Below are 20,960 nucleotides of genomic sequence, written 5' to 3' on the forward strand. Positions count from 1 at the left end.
TAGTGAATGTACTCTTTGATGAAAATACAAAATAAAGATGAAAACTACTTTATGCAAAGAAGAGAAAGTAATTGTGTTGCTCTTTATTGAGTTGTGGACGCCTGACTGATGACAACGTATGTGTTTGTATATCAAGTACTGTTTATAACAATCAACAACAACTGGCCAATGAAAATTTTATAGAATATTGTGTTTTAAATAAAAAATGTTATGCAATATTGGTTAATGAAGAGTTAGAAAACAGACTGTAACCAAATGACTGACAGGTTGACTGAGAAACTATGGATGCAATTGAGACTGACCTATGACTGGATTGTAACAGAACTTTTACTGGACTGATATGCATGAATAGACTTTTTATAGTACAAATAGTATACAATTTCTCTCAATGGGTCAACATAATAATACAAATATCATGATAGTTGTGTGAAATGTGTAAAATATGTGTGAAATTTGTGTAAAATTTGTGTGACGAAGTACACACAAATTCACATCACAGTCACAGTCAGTTGGTGTATACACTGTGTCGTAACTGATGTGATTGAACTGTGACGTGTTATGTGTGAATTGATTTTTATGTCGTCAAATACAACAGCTGGTTTCTTCTCAACGATATTGTTGGATTTTTAAACGCTTGCTTAATGACAACATATAAACTAGAAGCAATTTCAAAAATTTCACACTATTTTCACACATTACACACAACTAATCAAATTCACATCACAGTCACAGTCAGTTGCTGTATACACTGTGACGTGATTAAACTATTACATACCGTTTGTGAATCGACCTTTATGTTGTTAAATACAAGAACCAATTTCTTTTCAACGATATTTTTTAATTGTTTGGACGCCTGACTGATGACAACGTATGTGTTTGTATATCAAGTACTGTTTATAACAATCAACAACAACTGGCCAATGAAAATTTTATAGAATATTGTGTTTTAAATAAAAAATGTTATGCAATATTGGTTAATGAAGAGTTAGAAAACAGACTGTAACCAAATGACTGACAGGTTGACTGAGAAACTATGGATGCAATTGAGACTGACCTATGACTGGATTGTAACAGAACTTTTACTGGACTGATATGCATGAATAGACTTTTTATAGTACAAATAGTATACAATTTCTCTCAATGGGTCAACATAATAATATTAACTGCTTTTACTTAGAAAGTACACAAACATTTATGCGATAACGTACATTTTCTAATATTATCCAAACAAGGCAATATAAATTTTAAACCTTATATTTAACAATCATATTAATAATGACTTTTCATTTCATCAATATAAAAGTCTTTACCACCAGTGTTGGATAGCTTTTTCATAATAGACAAGGAAAGGTCTATGAATAATGGCAAATACGGATTTATGTTTGATAAATTTTATAATGACCAAGATCATGAGTATTAATGCAATCTTCATAATGTTGGTTGTAAGGCAGTTTCCTCCAAAACAGAGGGTGATAAGGGTAAATAAGTAAAAGACTAAAGTTTCTAACATTTGTATTTTTCAGTGTTCTATATCCTATCACACAGGTTTGTCTATTTACAATTATTGATCCTTGGTCCAAAGTCTGTGCCTCCAGGCTCGTATTCAGGGTTTGGCAGAGGTTAGATCAGTTCTAGCATACGTCCTTATAGCTTGGTAGTCTATGATATTCATGGCTCAACACACTCATGCAGGCACAGCACATCATAATAGTGGTGTGAAATGAGTGAAAATAGTGTGAAATTTATGTGATGAAATACACACAAATTCACATCACAGTCACAGTCAGAACTCGTAAAAATACTATAGTGTAAAATTTGTATGACAAAGTATGCATAAATTCACATCACAGTCAATAGTCCAAACTTTATGTATTGTCATCTTATGGTCTTAAGAGCCCTTTTCGGGACACCAGGTCATAGTTAGCAAAACCGAGACGTTTGACAATCCTTTAATAGATAAACTGGAAGCAAGTTTTAATACGTTTCACCCAGCATATTTATATCGCACTTTGATGATTTATTCACTAATCTAAGTGTGTTAAATATTAAATGATCTCAAAGAATTTTACCATAGAGTAAGCACACATAGTGAAATCTACCATAAAATAAGATAAATACATTTAGAACCATTATTACATTCATGTTACCGGGCATGAACTCACCAACTCATATTAAAATGAGGTTCATATTTTAACAGTAGGATAGGAAAACTGGTAACTACAATATTCAGTAATTGGTTCTGGTTATTTGTAACTATTGTTTCTATATTGGATGAATCACTGCAATATACTAGTTCAACCTGACTGACCCCTCTCTATGAATTGCCTGATGACCATGTTACCTCTGATGATCACTCTTGCATACTTGATATTTCTACCATAGAACTTTCACATTCTAATTCGTCATTAGGTCTCTATGGAAATGCCCACCTCTATATTTACACCCTCAGGTATATAGCACAATATCAGCTTCCTTTGTTATTGAATCCTGTAATTTAGCATGGTCTCATTGCTTTTACATATATGAAATACAGAAATTATGTTCATACAATAATATAGATCTATAGTTTCCAGTTAATAATGTAAATGTTGTATCTCTATGTTTCAAATGTTATGCAATTAATAATTTAATCATCTGTTAGTTCAAAAATGTGATTCAAATCAATGTAAATAAACTAGTGACAAAATAAGGCTCATTTTTCAACTTACATTTATTTAACCATTTATTTCAATATATACACTTACAATACATAACAGTAAAATAAACAACAAAATGGCTTATTTTATAATTTATATGTTTTTGAAAATGAGTAAAGAACAACAGAGCTTGTAAGTTACAATACCAATGAGGGATGACAGTGCATTATGTTGTATTGGTTTTCCAGGTTATTGTTTAACAAGAAACTCCTTCTCATATCGACTGCTCAACAAATAAAATCTTTATCCACCACTATCATGGTCTTCGTTTTATCACTTTAACTAAATCGATATGTCTCGATGTAAATGGCATCCCCACTATGATTAATTCCTGTAAACACAATGCATATCTATAAACTTACCCAAAACAATCCCAATAATAATTATAGCAACTTTCATTGCTCACTAAAATGCAATTGTTTGTAGCTACCCTTCACAATTACTTTCTCTTCTTTGCATAAAGTAGTTTTCATCTTTATTTTGTATTTTCATCAAAGAGTACATTCACTACAAGAGTCTTATGTATACAAACAATTTATATACAATATTCCAAGTAAAGGTTGTTCCAGCCTGGAAGTATACAACATGGTCGTCAGGGCCTTTAGAGTTTGCATTTTCATCTATTTTTTTATTACAGTCTGAGGCTCTGGCTGGATATCTCATCATGATTGTAGAAAGTCAATGCTCCCTACTTCTACTTTGACCACCAAATAGACCCCCGACATGACATAATAATGCAATGACATAATAATTTGTTATTATCGTTGCTAAGTTAAACTACCAACTACGATTAGCAAGATGTGGGATTGTGTGTTGTGCCATGCTAATTTACCAAACACATATTAATCAGCACAAAGTACAATAACACATAATAGTTCAATGGATCTATGCTGATATTGGTGATAGGGGTTGAGCTCATCACAACCCAAACTTCCGATTAAAGAAGCATCGCATCCGACATTAATTTTAAGTCCTAAACTGAAGATTACAATTTACTTATGTTCAGAGGCAAAGTGGATACCATCTAGCATCTTAGGAATGAGCTGGTCACAACTAAAAAGAAAACCCAGTCTTTGCACCACACATAAACTGTACACAATTCACCACTTGGGACAAGAAGCAAGCCTGCAATGATACTGTGGAGCAGGACTGAGTTTAAATAATGATTCCAAGTTCTCACGTAAGGTAAAATATAATTTCGGCACGAAATATTTGCCTGATTCCTCGGTAATACATGTTTCAAGACGCTAAAATAGTTGAGTAAAAAACATATTTTTTCAATTTTTCACAAATATTTAATCCAAACTAGAAAAAATCCAATATTTTACCAGAGGTCCCAACACTATGTGTTTCTTGCCATTTAAGGTGATTCCAGCAACACATTATATTTATAAATATTTCAAACCAACTGGTACAAATCTCACATGATACAGACATTAATATGGATTGAAAATATTTTTGGAGTTGGACATTTATATAGAAATGTATAAATAAGCACGATTTTTTAAAAAGTGGCTTAAAATCTCCCCATGTTATTCTCATAGGTAAAACACCAAAAACACCTCTTTATCCTATTCTATCTATTTGCTTGAGATACAGTAAATAAACATATTTAGGCACACTACATTGATTTCAACTTTTGATATAAAACAATAATACAGGGTAAAAATTTAAAAATCTAAAACTTATATGAGTACCATTTAGTAAATAAATTAAATGGTTCCATTTGTATGACAATGTATTATAACATAATATCAGTGTTGGTAATGGTTACAAACTCCATGCATTACTGGTGTGACTTTATCGTTTTAAAATGCTTATTTCTCAAAAACTGCTTGAGATACGACAAATGGTTAAATTTAGGTACACTATGTTAGTTCCAACTTTTAAACAACAAAAAACAATAATACAACATAAAAATCAAATACTATTTTAACATTATTTTAAATGAGTACAAATAAATCAAACACTTATCATGAAAATGTTATAAGTCTATACTTAATTCCATTATTTTAAAAGTCCATTATTAAATATTCTAAATTTGTGATTTAATCACCAGACATCCCTATAACTCAAAAGAATTATATTATTTTATATGAGTACAAATAAATCAAACCATTTTCATTTGTATGCCAATGCATTGTAATATAATAATAGCATTAGTAAATAAAGGTCTGATTTATTGTTTAAAAATACTTATATCTAAAAAAAAGGCTTGATATACAACAAAACAGCTAAAATTCCAGCAACCAAAATAGCCTTCAACATAATAATACAGCATAAAAAGTTAAACAATTTAAAACCATTTACCAGTTTCTTTTGTATGTAAATGTGTTATAATATAATTTCAACAATAGCAATAGTTTCAAACTCTAGGTATTACCAGCACGGCACTGTCGGGGGCATGACGATGTTCAAAGTGATGCGCCTCCTATCACTTACATGTTTGTCTAGCTTCTAAAAAAAATATTTATAGCATAAAATTTATATATTAAAATTCTACATAAACTACTGTTTAATAAAATATAAATATAATTTAATTTATGCCACTGTATAATTATTAATTAAGGAAAATATAAAAAGGTTACTCAAAGCAAACATGAAAAAGTAAGTAAGCGAGGATTTTTTTTATTTTTCGGTCAGAGAAAAACTTTCAGTGGAAGAAGTATAGATGATTAGATGTTCCTCAATTTTTGTTTCTAACATTTTTTCATAAGACTTTTAGTTTGTCATCGCTGGGGATCAGAAGTAACCTATGGGTCGGGAGCGCGTCCGAGTTCACGTGCCGAGAGCTGGGTTTTAAAAAAAGTGGTCAAAAAAAGCTCTTCATTTCCAGGCTTGTTTTTTCAGTATTAATAACATTTTTTAACCAAAAAATGCCCCCATATAGCCTCTAAAACGCCAAAAATGGGGTAAAATCATCATATTATAGCTATTTGGGGTGTTTTTTCGCCAAAAAATTTCAAAAGTCCTAGGTCCAAAAACGCCGAAAGTGGGGTCATATTCTGGTATTATATCTACTAAGATGTGAAAAGTTAGATTTTTGCTCAAATGTTTACGACAGAGTTAAGAGTACCACTCTCTATACCTGAATACAAGGTAAGGTACATATTATGTTCAGTGGAGCTCCCATATTGCTAAGGGTATAATCCGACCTAAGCGTATAATGAGATGAGATTAGGTTTAACCAGGTTAGCGGTTAGCATTAGATTAGGTACCTGTAATTATGCGTGTATTGCAGGTACTCTCAACTACTGAAATTGTATAAAATATCATTATTTGTAAAATGACAGGATACTAATATAATTGCAAATCGTAAACATACGTAGAGTGGATATTTCAACTCCAAACGTTCCTCACCGGTTGTGTAAGATTCCTTTGATCATTTAGGCCCTTGAGGTACACCTACGTTGTCCTGAACCTCCAATAAGAGCCTGTTACTGAAAGGGGGTTGTGTACTTGTGTAGCCTGAAGGAACCCCCCCCCCCATGTGTTTATTTATGCTGGAGGAACCCTTTTTACACAACTAATTTACTAAGTTATAGATTTTACTATTTAACTACACCAGTCTTATACCTTCAATTACTCTTATTAGCGACAGGTGTGTATCCTAAGTGTTTATTTTCAAAACCCTTTTACAATTGATTTATTTTCCTTTTCATCGTAATTTTAAGATCGTTCATCGTTTAATAGTTTTTTACTTTCCATAAGGCCTAACTGTTGACATAAAGTTTGTGTAGCCAATTGGTTCATTGATTTCTTTTAAAGGAAACCCCTTTTTATTGAGCGATTTTCTTAACAAGTACAATTAAATTTAAAGTTGGTGCTATTATTGGTTCCTGCTAAGTTGGTGCCTGTAGGCTTGTGAAGCCTATATGAATATTTATTTTTATTGAAATCTTTTAACAACTAGTTTATTTTCTAACAAATTAACGTAACTAATTTTTTTAAGTTGGTGAATCGACTGAAAAAATGGAATAGCGATAGAGAATCGCTTAGTCAACGCACTCTTAACATGAACAAGTTGAAACACACATCACAATATGCTTTATATTTTATAATAGGACCGTAAGTTTTATTCTAATATTCCAAGTCAATGATTATTCATACTTTCTTATGGGTGTTCGTCCTTGTGGAGATTCTATAATCCTTTTATGGCCCTTCATAACACGTTTTTTATTCGATTAGAGTATGATTAATTTGGTAACCTACAGAATCTCATATAACCCAACCAGACTCAACCCAAACAAACTAGTTAATTTAACTTTTATCTGGTACAATCTCGGAATCGAAGGTTTAAAATCAAGTTGAACAAAATGTATTCAAAAGAGGTGATAAATTGATTCCTCAAACCCTGTTTAATGTCTTGTAAAGAACATTTATCACCTTTTCAACAGATAAGCCTCCCAATGGATGACAACAATTGGATCTGTTACCATCCATTCCATTACTCACCATCTCCATTATCAAGATTCAATCAATCACAATGCTTTGAGAATATTTTAATTTATTAAACAGATTTTACGATTTTGTATTTAACTCTTGAGAGTTGAATAAAATTGTGTGGTAATTAAGAAATATCTCATTAATGAGATAGGGGAGGACCGGGGAGCTTTGTTTAAAGATCGTTATTTACAGATGATTAATCGAGGGTAGGACTTATCAGTTAGGGATTAACGTTGTATTGTATTATCAAATTTAGGATGTATAAATTCAACTGTTGTATTTGTTTCCACATTTTTGATCTTGGTGTATAGTCAATGGTTTTACATTATTTCTAGATTAAACTAACTTTAATAGTTCAAATAAAATATAGATAATTTAAACTAATGATTTTTTTCTTTCGGGGGTCGTCAAGAATCATTATGTGAACAATTCTATAGGAGTTCAACCGATCGGATGCTTTCTCCCTCAATAATTGAAAATTGAATTGCGGTGTCAAAAATCATGTTTAGGCATACACTTTTTATTATATTTACAGTTAAACCTATTGGACCTTGTTAGTAAAAGGGTGAAATATTGTAGACATATTTTAAATCCAAAACCAAACCATCTAAAATTAAAATGTTACAAAAATTTGGGCCCCATAACACGGTAATACATTTTTCAGAGAAAAGAATATAACAATCAATTATACAGTAAAACAAATTTAAAAAAATAATTTTTACTGGTTAAATTAAAGTAAGCTATTCTAAGTAAAAGCCATTTTAGCGAATTTCCCTACAGGGGAAAAGTTATTACCGTAGGTCGGCACGGAACCAGACCGTAGTACGATTTACTTTTTCGTTTTAATGCCCCAGAGGCCGAAAGCACTACTCATTCAAATTAGTATGTAGGCTATGTTCATAAACACTATAACTCGAGTAATTTTGCCTCGATTATTATGCAATTTGGCATTAATGTGTAGAGCTATTTGTTAAATCTAAAGTTATTAAAATGAGGAAAACTTGTCTATGGAAATATTATTGTAAAAATTGAGTCAGACAAATTTTGAATTCAATTAGTCTGCAGGTTTATTGCTGTGGGGAGTATTATTTTTGGTACCATTTCAAAGGTAAAATTTTGTTTTATCTATATGCGGGCCGTTTCCTATTCATTGTTATTCAACTAAAATAAACTTCCTTTGGGAGAGAGAAGAAGTAGAAAAGACGATTATAAAAGCTACGTTGTAAAAGTATGAGATGACGTTTCTACGTTTAACTCATTCATATTCACCCTTGACGTATGAATGTGTCATTGTTTTACATAGAGATTCAATAGTGAGATTTCATGAATATTCTAGACGTCCCTCTTTTTTCTGGAGGTTACGACAATCGATCTTCTAACTCAACAACAAATTTTTATTTTAAAAATCGATTTCCTAATGTTTTGTTCATATATTTGATTGAAATGATAGTGTGTTTGTTTAAAAGAAGTTGGTGAATATTGACTTCGTGCCTAACACGAACTTACAGAGCAATTTTGCAGCCTAGGAAAATTATAATTAAATGATTGTCTTGAATAAACAAATTAAGCTAAACTATGTAAGATTACCTCTACTATATTGATTTTGGATTATACATGTCCATCCTGATTCAAAATTCAAAGTAAATGTTGATATAATGTAATGCGCGGTTACGCTTGAGAATGTTTGTACATTAAATCAAAGATAAAGATATAATAGTTCTCATATTGCATCTGACAAAAACAGCATTTTCAAAGCAGTGATTTTGAAAATCTGTAATTCGAATACAAAATAAATTATTGATGTATAAGACCTGAGGTTGATGCTTTGCTGATGTGGCTGTGATTTCTGACAATAAGACCGAACATTTGCTGGAGACTAAAGCAATTTTACTGTTGTTTTTATAGGTATAGCGAAATAAAAAGTAAAGTTTACTCCAAAGGCCTCTGATCCGTTTTATGTTGCGTCATAAAATCAGTGTATGTTTGCGTTGGATCAACATTTTACTAAATCCATATTGTAGCCTTTACTTGTACTGTTACAGAAATATACCATTGACATAATGCCTTATAGAAAAAAACTCGTGCAAAAATAATCAAATATAGGGAAATGCCAATTTGGTAGAGAAACACAAACAAAAACTAACAAAACGCCTAAAATATAAACATTCAGGGCATGCACAATCAACTTAAAACATGCTATTTATATGAGAACAGTCGTATACACAAATTGGACTCTATTAGAACTCTGGAAAACTTTTCTCGTTTAAAAGACAGGATGATGAGAAGTAAAGTTGAGAGCCCAAGGGCATGATCAAAGCCTGCTTGTTGGAGGTGCACACGGCAGTTCAAAGGCCTTATTAACTTGAGTCTAACACACCTTCAGTTCGCTGACGAGCTCATGTAAACATAATATCTGGCTTGTGCAAACACAGAGTTATAAATTGTTACAGAAACATAACAAATCCTTGATGGCACAGAGTATAAATGTGTACTGTAAGTTAACAGTATACGGATCCTCAGTCTACTAATGCTGTGAAATGTTTACTAATTTCATTTATTTGCCGCATTATCTGTACAATAAAGGTCTCTGTAACATCTCTTTTTGATCCGTCCTACTCAACCGATTATTAAGATCGAGGTGTTATTTTTAAAGTTTACGATTTTGCAATAGCTATTATAAACAGAAAAGTAAACGCGAATACTAAACATCCTCCTTGGTTAATCTATGGTAAAATGGCATTATTCGTTTTGCCTGTGAAATACGTTTTGAGCCCTATTGAAATGTACACCATTGTATTTCTTTATTTTTACACACATAAATATCATTCACCTGAACGTTATTGCTGGGTTGTAAAATTTTCTTTCGTGTTATTTCGTGTTGTTTCGTGTTACGAAAATTATTGTTGCTTATGAACCCCATTGTCGTGTACATGTTATGAACATGTTATGTAATAATTATTGGCGTGTTGTGAACATTTATAGAGGGTTTGAACTTTGGTCCTAAAAATTTAATTTGCTAGGGAATTCTTTTCGACGGTACATTTCTTTGCGATTCGTGTTTGTAGCTCTTTGTGAATGTTTTCTGTAATTGAATAATTAATATAATGCTTTTACTTTTGTAAATTTCACGCAGGTATGAAAATTAAACACTTTTCTTCTAATTGTGGGCATACATCGTCACAAACATCGGAAATAACGAGGCATTGTAATCTTTGTCTATTACATACTCTCTTACTTACCATCTTTTCGGATTTTACGAAAATAATTTTAAGGTGTCATTGTGCATTGTAATGCTCGAGAGCTTTAACATCTTCGTGCGTTTCTTTAATACAATTGGATAAATATATTTAGGGCGTATTTTCAACTAAATATATTATATAGTAATGATTCTGCACTATCATGAATGAAGTCCAAGGTGGTGTTTTGTTTCCGAGAGCTGTTCTGAACAGAGGCAAAGCAGGTGCTGATGAAAATAAATCGTCAGCGAGTTCAGGCGTGTTATGGAACTTTCCTTTGATCATCTGAGCCCAAGCGTTTCCTAAAATCTTGTATAGGCTCCAGGCTTGGCAGTGAATTGATTCTCCTTCAAAGATGGATAGTTGATCTTAGGTGATGCGCTTATATTGAACGTTTGATGTAAATTGTGCATTAATTGTTCTATTAATAATACTTGTAGTATTATTGGAAGATCTGTATCAGCTATTGGTTACGAAGATTGCTAGCTAAATACAGCAATTTACTTTTAACTACTATTTCTCCTCTGGTCTGGTGTTTTACTGTGCAACCAAAGAGTACACATCGCAAAATTTACCTGAAAAAAAACAGAAAATTTGAGTCGAATCAGTACACCCAAGCGTAATCAAATACAACACAAATCTAAACCGGATTCATATAATTCACGTTTAAGAGTTTATGCAGACTTCCCTCCTACTGTGAAATCTTAACCCTGTTTTATATGTTTCGTGTTGGTGTTTCATTCTCACTAAAGTCAATTAAACGTTTCTCCCTTAATTTAGGGTAGGTTATTTCGGCTTCTCATTTACATTATGACTATTGTTCCATACGGAAAACAGTTATTACAATTATGCGTGAATAATATTTAGTAAATCAGGTTAAACATGAAATTTTTATACTGTATAACAAGAAACAAATAGTCAATAAAACGTCCCCTACATAGTTCAGTACCTGGCCTTAATGATCGTTAGTTGATCAATAAAGATAATAATTAATAAATGTTTAAATTACCTTGTTGCTGATTTTTTGAAGTTATGACAGCAACTAGGTAATTTAACCCTCTGGTTGATTCAGACTACCCTTAGGACAATACGTAATGAAAAAGACGATAACTCTATAAATAGTGTGTTTAATCTATTATTCTACTGCACAAACTGAAGTCACCTGAACTGTTTAGTTAAAGCCACATATCAGTAGGAGCGTTAACCACACACAAAATACATTTTTAATCTGACAGATGAATGTTTGCCTAAAGCCTTAAGCCCCAAACAAGCGCCAATGCCAGTTGTTTGCTCAGTCAACATAACCGATGTTATCCACCCCAACATAGGCCTAGGATGGCCAGTGGCTGTTTTCATCGTGTGTAACGCAAATGGACATTTGTGTTTGTTCCATCACCAAACACAAACACAAACTTTGGGAAAAGGCTACATAACATACATAAACATGCAAAAAGGTGGAGTTAGGATTAAAAGTAAAATATTCAGTCACTTTATTGACGAAATATACTTAGAACCTCTAGTTCGACACTTTGTGGACTTAGGGGGTGTCAAGCTATCAAACGTCTATCTATAGGGAGTATATTGGATTGGACATTTCCACACAGGGAGTTTTACACTAGCAGATAGAGCAAACAAATTAAATAAATATTATAAAACTATATTGGCATTGTACATCCGCAGTGAGAAGGAAAAGGAAAAAAATAACACTTAACAAGAATAAAACCCAAACTGGAAATTACTCCGAAACAATATCTAAAAATAAAACATTTTTTTAGTAGACTATTGCAAACAACGAAGGTAATATTCATGAATATTTTCTACTATTGATCATTAAACCCAAGGACCTAAGCGGATTAATAAAGCAAATCTGAATGTTTGTTAAACTAATGAGTAAATATCTAACCATCTTTGGAAATCACCCCCATTTTTACTTCAGGTGCAGTTTTACCCTCCTACATTGTTTACCGATAAGGTAAACTTCTCTTTTATTAATCACCTGTAAAGAATGAGGCTCAAACAAAGCTCCTGTCTACCCTCCCCCCCCCCTTACCTCCTTCCTCCCCCTTATCTGTTGTAATGAGATATTTCTTAATTGCCTACCCTGCCTCCTGCATCTTGTAACTTTTCTTTTGTTCAGACACAATTAAATGTTAAGTTTTATCTTAGATTAAAGACCACAAATCGCACTTTCATTCGGGAAAATTTGGAACTCCCTTTTGTATTGTGGTTACTGGTGAATATACAAATTGAATTGGGTAAATGTTAGAACAATTGTTGTTTATGGAATACATTTATGAAAAAGAAAATAGGTTCAATAAGGGTGTTATAAAAGCTTGGTGGCTAGTGTCCCCGAATCCTATATTACGGGAACTGCATTTATTCCCAGCATATCAAAAAATATTTGTCTCAATCAAACATTTAACTAGTTATGACAAACATACCCAATGAACTTAAAAAGTTACAATTGAATAAAAATAAATTGTAATGGTATTCAAAGTTGATAATTTAAATACATACCCAACATGATGCTTTCTATCATTATAAAAATTTAATTTAGGCCTACACGGTTAAGGATTAAGTTTTTTCCTTCAATCATTGTGTGTGTACTGTAAGCAATTTGCTGATATTTGCTCAAACATTTACCTTTTAAAAGTTCTTTGAATCTGTTCAGATTCTAAAACTCATGCTGTATTTTGTCACACTTTAAATTGGATTTAAATTAAACGGAGGCACATTAGAATGCAAAATTATTTATATATATTTATATATATATAAATAAAAGCCACACATAATATATATATATATATATATATTATTTATATATATATATATATTATTTATATATATATATATATATATATAAATAAGGATATATTTATTAGAAGCAAAATAAAAGCACAATTGTTGAGCTATAAGTTAGTTAATAACATTTTAATTTGTTTACATTCTTTTTGGACAAAATAAAAAAGTAAAATATGATAAAATTAAAATTGATCTGGACAGTTTTAGTTCAGAAACCTCAGTTTAATCCATGAAATGTGAGAAATGTACTCTAATTAATTATAAACCACTATGGTCACAGAAATCATGTTTATTCTGTACCTCTGAATGTTAAAGGACATTGCTAAATCACTTCCACTTCAGTCCCTCTCGTGAACAGTCCTGATAGGTTCCAGCCCCTCTAATCGTCTGTAAGTAATGTGTCTTAAACAAAGTCCCCCACCCGCCCCTTCATCAGCCCCGTCTCGTAATAACGAGATTCCGCTTAATTGTTACACCTTCCATCCCCGTGTCCCTGGCAGAGCGGAATTTAAACCCTCCTGAACGTAAATTATTTTCTAATAAGTAGAGAATGTACAATCTTAAAGCGAAATTTATATTTTCCATGTCAAAGTAAATGGAATAGTTTTTGACATTATTAGATATTTTAGATTAGGACCTATGCATATTTCACTAATACTATAAATAAAAATGAGGATTTAGGTAGACATACTTTATCTTGATAGTATTACAAAAAGAGTGTGGAATGGAATTATATGTCCTGAGGTGCTTTAGGACTGACCGAGACTAGCTGTTTCTCTTCTTTGAACTGTTTATTACATTCATAAGTTGAGTCAGTAATTATTCAATCATAATTACAAACTCTTGATAATATCACACACTTCCCCAAAAATTATAGTTTGGGTGAGTTTTGCAGCATTTTCCTCTCACGTAAATGTAGGATTGTTTTTAATGATTACTGTAAATAGATGTTGGGTTTCTTTAATAAAATTTACCACTTCAACTCAGACAATTTTAGATACGGTTGGTAAGAAAGGTTATTTAATATTTAAAGAGTGTGGTCCACCTCATAGTACTATAAGGATCATGTCATGTTGCAGTACTGAAGGATGAGTTCCGACAAGAGCCCCAGGACACTAGGGTGGCTGCAGGAGAGACGGCACTGCTAGAGTGTGGTCCACCTAGAGGTCATCCGGAGCCATCCCTACACTGGCGCAAAGACGGACAAGTTGTTGACCTGCAAGCTTCTACCAGGTACATGGTTCTTTTCCTGTTACGCTAGGCATGAGCTTGGTATTGTTTTTCATATTACTTAAGGCTAGACTTAGGGGTTACGGCATTATCACATAGATAAAATCCATTCGTGATTTGGCGGGATTTGAACCCAGGACCTCTGTAACCAAAGTCCCGCGCTCTACCCACTAGACCAACTCGCTCACCAGGTACTTGGGTGGACAAAATAATCTTAAAAACGTATACACTTTGATTTATACATTAATACTTTTAACTGAAATGGCGACCCTTGTAGTCTTGTTAATGACTAAGGCCTACATGTTTCTTAGACAGGACTGTTAACTATTAGTCCATACAGCCAATGGCAACTAAGAAACCTACACTTCATAGTGGAAAACCCAGTAACCTCAGAAACATTCCTGAAGTGCTAAGAAAGTGTCCTTTTGGATACACAGCAAAGGTCCTTGCCTAAGGTTTCCCCAGGCTAAGCAAAGAAATAATGTTAAATATTGTGAGGGATTGGGATCGTTAAACTGTTTTATACTTAAAACAGGTATTAATACAAAACATTATTTTATGTGTTTGTTGTTAGTGCTCATTGACTAGCTGTTGCTGGTGAGTGAAAAGCAGAAAAAGTCATGCCAAGTCCAATATTTTGGTTATGTATTCTATCAATGAACAATGTCAATAAAACATTTTGTGTTCACTCTTTGAACATAATGAGCCACTGACTCACCATTTACTTGAAGATCGCTTAGTGGCTCAGTTTGTTGAATAACAAACTGCAACAAAGTCAGCGGACTTTTGGTTCTCCCCATGGTGCTGCCAATTTTTATCAATATTTCCCATTCTTTTACTGTGTCAACTCACCCCTCCATCCTTTTCTTGGTACGTACTACACACAGGCATCTGAATCACATTTGGCCTTGCAAAAGCAGGGTTGGAAGAAGCTGTCAACCTCCTTTTACAAATGTATTTGTTCTAAATTTATTTTCTTCGTAGGTTTCGCATAGTGGAGGGAGGCAACTTGATGATATCCGATGTGAGACAGGTGGACGCAGGAGACTATCAGTGTGTTGTTCAGAACCTCGTGGGGCTGCGGGAAAGCGGACCTGCTTCACTGACAGTTCATGGTAAGTTACTGAGTCTAGGTGACAAAAAGTAAAATCTTAGCTTGCATGGCTAAGGGGACTTAATGGCTCTCTAGTTACTTTTAATTTGAAAATAAAAGACATAGAGCTTAGGTCTGTTTTAATATTAAGTCGAACTAGATTTTTAATATAGAAAAGGCTCTATTGAAATTATTGGAGACCACCGTCTTCTTTTCCTGTTAAAAATTTCCAAAATATTGTTTCAGTCAAACCATTCATCACAACCGCTCCAAGAGATGTAACAGTTTCACCAAACGGAACTGCCAAATTAACCTGTGAAGCTGGAGGGGAACCTGCTCCAACTATAAGATGGCACCGTTCCTTTGGAGCTGTAACTTCTGGAAGGGTTTCTGGAACTGTTACTTTGCCCCCTCGTGCTGTTCTCACAGAAAACTCTCTTACCATTCATCCTGTACATCCATCCGATCAAGGACGTTATATTTGTGAAGCTTTCAACGTTGCAGGAACTGTTACTACTTCTGCAACTGTTACTGTTCACGGTTAGTGAGATACATTTTCTAGATAGATTTTGAAATGTTTATTGTATTTCAAAAGGAAGAGTTAGAAATCAGACAATTTTGTAGAACGAGATATTGTAGAGTGTAGTACACATTTATTTATTTATTTATTTAAGAAACACCTACTACATTTGACATTTATCCTTAATTATAATTTAAAAGCACATTATTTAACCATTTGAAATCAATTATGGAAAATTTAGGTATTTTTTAAAATTATGAACATTTGTATCATGTTTTTGTTCCATCATGAGAAAACAACTCAAATATAAATTATTTCGAAACAGGTTCTCATTCCATTGGGCACATATGAAAAACAAGCGGATAAGTATAATATTTGACTGATGGATTCTATCCAAAAGTCAAAGGAAACACTGTCAAAATGCTTGATCGGAGGTGTAATTAACACACAACTATCTTGTCAAGTTCCTATTGAGCTAAGCCATGTGATATGGGACTCTCCCTCAAATCTCTACCACAGAGGTGAACTTCTCATGAGTTGCTCATCAAATCTATAACAACATAGTCTCCTCTAATAAAAGGCCGTGGCGAGACAAAATTGACAACTCTGCTGTCCCGTCAAACCGAAACAGCTGTTGCTGGACAGTATGGACAGTATAGGAAATGTTTATGTTTACACTTTTGTTATTTTTGTTATTGCCATGGCAGTATGCATGACGTCTTGAAGTTACCACACACCAACGCCTCAGTCTACTGTTCGAGGAGGCTATGAAAAAGTGTCTCCTGATCAGAGTGACAGCCTGAAACTACTCGGCCATTGTTCAAACCTACCATCTGTTTACTGCGCTAACAATACTGTACCGTAGTTGTTATAAACTTTACTCCCAAGCTGCAGTATATATGTCAAGTAAAGCTTTCAGCCATTTTGGTTGAGTTCACTTGCTTTTACTTCTAAGTAAAAGTATGCTTTGGTTGCTCTTGTGTTCAATATACTACTTTTGAGTTCAAAATTTTAAGTGGTGAGGAAGTCAGGTAATATGACTGATGATTGTTAAATGGATGATTTGATATCCTTTTTAACAAAACTTTTTATCAAGTAGGCTTTCTAAAAGAACTAACCTCAGCTAAAACTGACTATTTAGATGTTTCACAGAAATAAATAAATAAAACACTTTTGGGAAAAGTTAAACTACCCAATAGTATACTAAACAGAAACAAATTATTCCATTTATATTTTCAGCTCCTCCCTACTTCACAGTGCGTCCGTCAGATGTATCAATGAGTTCCGATGGTCCTATGTCTCTTCATTGTCGAGCCGAGGGCTACCCCCCTCCCCTGGTGTTCTGGGCAATGGAAGGCTCCCAGCAGCTGATGTTACCCGGGTATAAGGCTGACAGACTGTCAGTAACAGTTGACAACACACTGACCTTGACAGGGACTGAAGGTCATTTGATGTGCTGCGCTGTCAGTGATGCTGGATCAAACATCGCAACGGTGCAAATCAAGGTATTGGTTTAATTTTTGAGTATCCTTAAACATTTATTTTGACCAATTTTACAGGTCTTCATGGATAGGTTTCCATTACTATAAAGTGGCGACTTGACTAATGACGTCTTTTAATTCGACGCACCAGATCAACTTCATATGTCAAGTGTGAAGAAGTCCAAGATACCCTATCACACTCTACATCAAGACTGATACATTATTTTGGGGAATATAAGTGCTTCATCTGTAAGGACACAGTCGTGAAGTAAATGCCACTTACCCTTTTTACCGGTGTTTCACTGGTGTTATGAATACAAGAGTATAAAAAGTGTCAAAAAAAGAGAAAGTTGGTAGAAAAAAAGTTCTTTGCTTGTTTTTCTATTGGAGAGGAGCGTTTGTAACACCAGCAACATGCTTTATACAAAGATGAATCAAATAGTGACATCATTGATTGTGATGAATACTGAAATATACATATTATTTTATGACGTTCCAGCTGTATAGCTAGTAAGTTTATTCAAAGTGCTACAACGGTTAAAACTGTAAAAACTCTATTATTAGGTGTTGATACTTGGATAATAGATGTGGCAAAATAAATGCTACAGTTTACAGTAAGTTTGGCTTAGTTAAAAGTTGGTCTAAATGACAGAAATCAGTAATAGACTTCGCCCCACTATTAAAGTGGCTTTATTTCAACTTGTTCATGTCATTCTAAAACTAGCAAAAACATCGGGTTGGAAAGTCTACTATACTCTCTATGGTGAAAATTAGCTTTGCCAACATTCTATTTCCACTTTAAGTTTTCAATTATATAAAACATGCTTTGGTTCACAACTCTGTCAATTCAGTTTGGCATGGTTAAAATTAAATACTGTGTACAGTTCAGAAAATTGTGATTGATAGAACATACAAAACATAATGTCAATGGTTAAATTCAAATACCAACGGTATGTTCTTTTACATGCTGAAACTGTACATCAACTACTCCACAAAAAAAGCTAAAATTATTGTGTATGCACTTTGAGGGTAATTTCTTTGATTGGTACATATCTCTTACAATTACAGTATTCAAAAAACTACAGCAACCAGACTTTGTCACAGAATGTCGAACATGTTCTTTAGGACATCATCTGAGATTTTGTCTTAAATCAAGGGCAGAGGTGTAGTGGGGTTGAAATGCATGGGAACCGCATTCTCACTCTGCTTTTTAACAAAATCCTATATATTAACCCCTGGTTTTTCCAAGATGATGGTGAGCATTCCCTAAGAAATCTATACATTGTGCACAATATTATTCTCCCCCCTACTGCAACAAATAGGGTACATTAAAATTTTTGAATCTATACTCAAAGAATTTTTGTCAGCCAAACATTCATTCAATATTGTGCACTAATTATTATTAATAAAAACATCAAAATACCCTTGGTTTCCAGACAGAAACAACAGAAAAGATTCCTTCTCCACCAGTCATGAAGGGAACAACCAACTTGAAGCCTCGAGTTGTTAATGTAACCCAAGACAGTGTGACGTTAACATGGCCGGCAACAACATCGCCATGTAGCTACAATGTTCTGTACTTTTGTGTACAGTGTAAGGGAGAGTGGATGACAGCGGCTAGAGAAGTCTCAGCATCCACTGTGATGGTAAATATTCTAAACTCTCTGACAAGTTTTTGCCATTGCATTTTGGATACTGCAGTAGACATCGGTATGGACCAATGTTTCAATCCAATGAACATATAGCTGAACGAGCCACACAAGTGTGGTACAATTAAAAATTCTATTATTTCTCCCTTAGTTTTAGTTACCGGTATTGTAAATGCTGATTTCAGGTAAAATATATTATCGTAATAAGCTGCTATTTTAATTTGGCTTGGTTAAAAGTTTGGGTATATGACATAAATGAATAAATAACATCGACCAACTCTGATAATGGGACAATTCAACAATTTTTAGTTTGATTCCATAATGTAACTACACATTTCCCATGGGGATGGAATGTTTACTTATATCGATAGTCAAACGTTTTCATACAATCACCCTTTGGAGATGTGGCGGGATGATAACTGGGGCCTCAGGAACCAAAGTCTAACACTCTACCACTAGACCACCTCGCTCCCCTGGAAAAAAAAAACAATTATGTATAATATCCGATTGTTTCATAGATTTATTTAAACCAAACTAAGCTACACTTAACACTTATTACTTAACATCGATAGTTTTCAACATTCTCGTTCTATTTCAGATAACAGATTTAAAGCCCTCCACAGACTATGAGTTTGTGGTCCAAGTGGAAGCTGGTTTAGACAATGTCCAGACAGGAGTGTCTGAAATGGTGAGAACATTGAATGTCAATGCTCGTAAAGTGTCTAGACAACAGTTGGACACTGCTCGCAATAGTTTGACAACAAACGTTCTGCAGCTGAAGCAACTGACAGCAGTGTCTTCGACAGCAGCCAGAGTTACGTGGCAGGTGAGAAGAGTTCATTACTAGATTAGGATGGATTATATTAGATTTTTGGTTGCTGACACACATGGGTGTTCTCAAAAATAAATTCTGATGCGTAAAGAAAAGTCAATGCATGAGTGTTACTATTAGTATCCAAAGAAATATATGTATTATTTTATCGCCTGCTTGCAGCGCAGTACACATTTGTCGCAACTCTTTTGAAGTCATGAATGTTGAACCTCATGAACTAAGTAGCTCTAAACTTGGTGTTTGCACATGGTACTGTATAAACTGATCAGATTGTGCGAGTTTTCTACTTACTATTCTTTAACTACTCCATTCCTTTTCACAGATACTGAATGCAGAGGAGTACGTTGAAGGGATATATCTACGTTTTCAAGCTCTTGATACATCCAATGCAGCCAATTTTGGAGACTACGAGTTGATCACGGTCTTAAACGCAGGCGCCACCAGTTACACTGTCACTGGCTTGCGGAAGTTCATGAAATACAATTTCTTCTTGGTGCCTTTCTACAAGACAGTTGAAGGAAGACCTTCCAACTCTAAAGTGGTGCAAACTCTGGAAGATGGTAAATATTTGCTTTCCTAATAATATTTTTCATCCTTTTTTTACTATTTGTGTCCTTTTACATACATTCATAGGTAGAAATCATAACAGTTCTTTGATTAAAAAACTACAGTGGGCAATGTGCATGCAGCATCTCTGAAAGGAATGTTCTTTGTTCAACCAGTGTGGCATTGAGACAACTGTTTAAAATTCAGGGCAAGTCCTAAATCAGTTTTGCGACTTTTGGATGAAATTCAGAAAAATTATGGATAAAAAAGGGGTTGGGTCATTTCCTTAAAATAAAATTTAAAAAATACAGTAATATAAGATAAATACAACTAAGAAACAACAAAGTACAGCTAAGTAAGTGATGAATGATTGTCCTTTATGTGCATTACTGTAATAGGTGGGCTTACAGCTTCATTCCAATATCCAGA

At 33.6% G+C, this 20,960-nt stretch overlaps 1 protein-coding gene across 1 annotated transcript in view; it reads left to right on the forward strand.

The window, feature by feature from the left end:
* Positions 1 to 20,960, forward strand: part of LOC129003649 (protein sax-3-like) — a 107,897-nt gene that overhangs the window by 76,147 nt on the left and 10,790 nt on the right. Inside the window, exons 4-10 of the mRNA XM_054431948.1 lie at positions 14,260 to 14,413; positions 15,395 to 15,525; positions 15,750 to 16,043; positions 17,263 to 17,528; positions 18,941 to 19,150; positions 19,752 to 19,979; positions 20,308 to 20,545. Coding sequence (XP_054287923.1) covers positions 14,260 to 14,413; positions 15,395 to 15,525; positions 15,750 to 16,043; positions 17,263 to 17,528; positions 18,941 to 19,150; positions 19,752 to 19,979; positions 20,308 to 20,545 — 1,521 coding nt within the window. The remainder of the gene's footprint in view (positions 1 to 14,259; positions 14,414 to 15,394; positions 15,526 to 15,749; positions 16,044 to 17,262; positions 17,529 to 18,940; positions 19,151 to 19,751; positions 19,980 to 20,307; positions 20,546 to 20,960) is intronic.

The sequence above is a fragment of the Macrosteles quadrilineatus genome, unplaced genomic scaffold (genome assembly GCF_028750875.1).
Source record: "Macrosteles quadrilineatus isolate MER2022 unplaced genomic scaffold, UCM_ALF_1.0 Scaffold_9__3_contigs__length_116548681, whole genome shotgun sequence".
NCBI lineage: Eukaryota > Metazoa > Arthropoda > Insecta > Hemiptera > Cicadellidae > Macrosteles > Macrosteles quadrilineatus.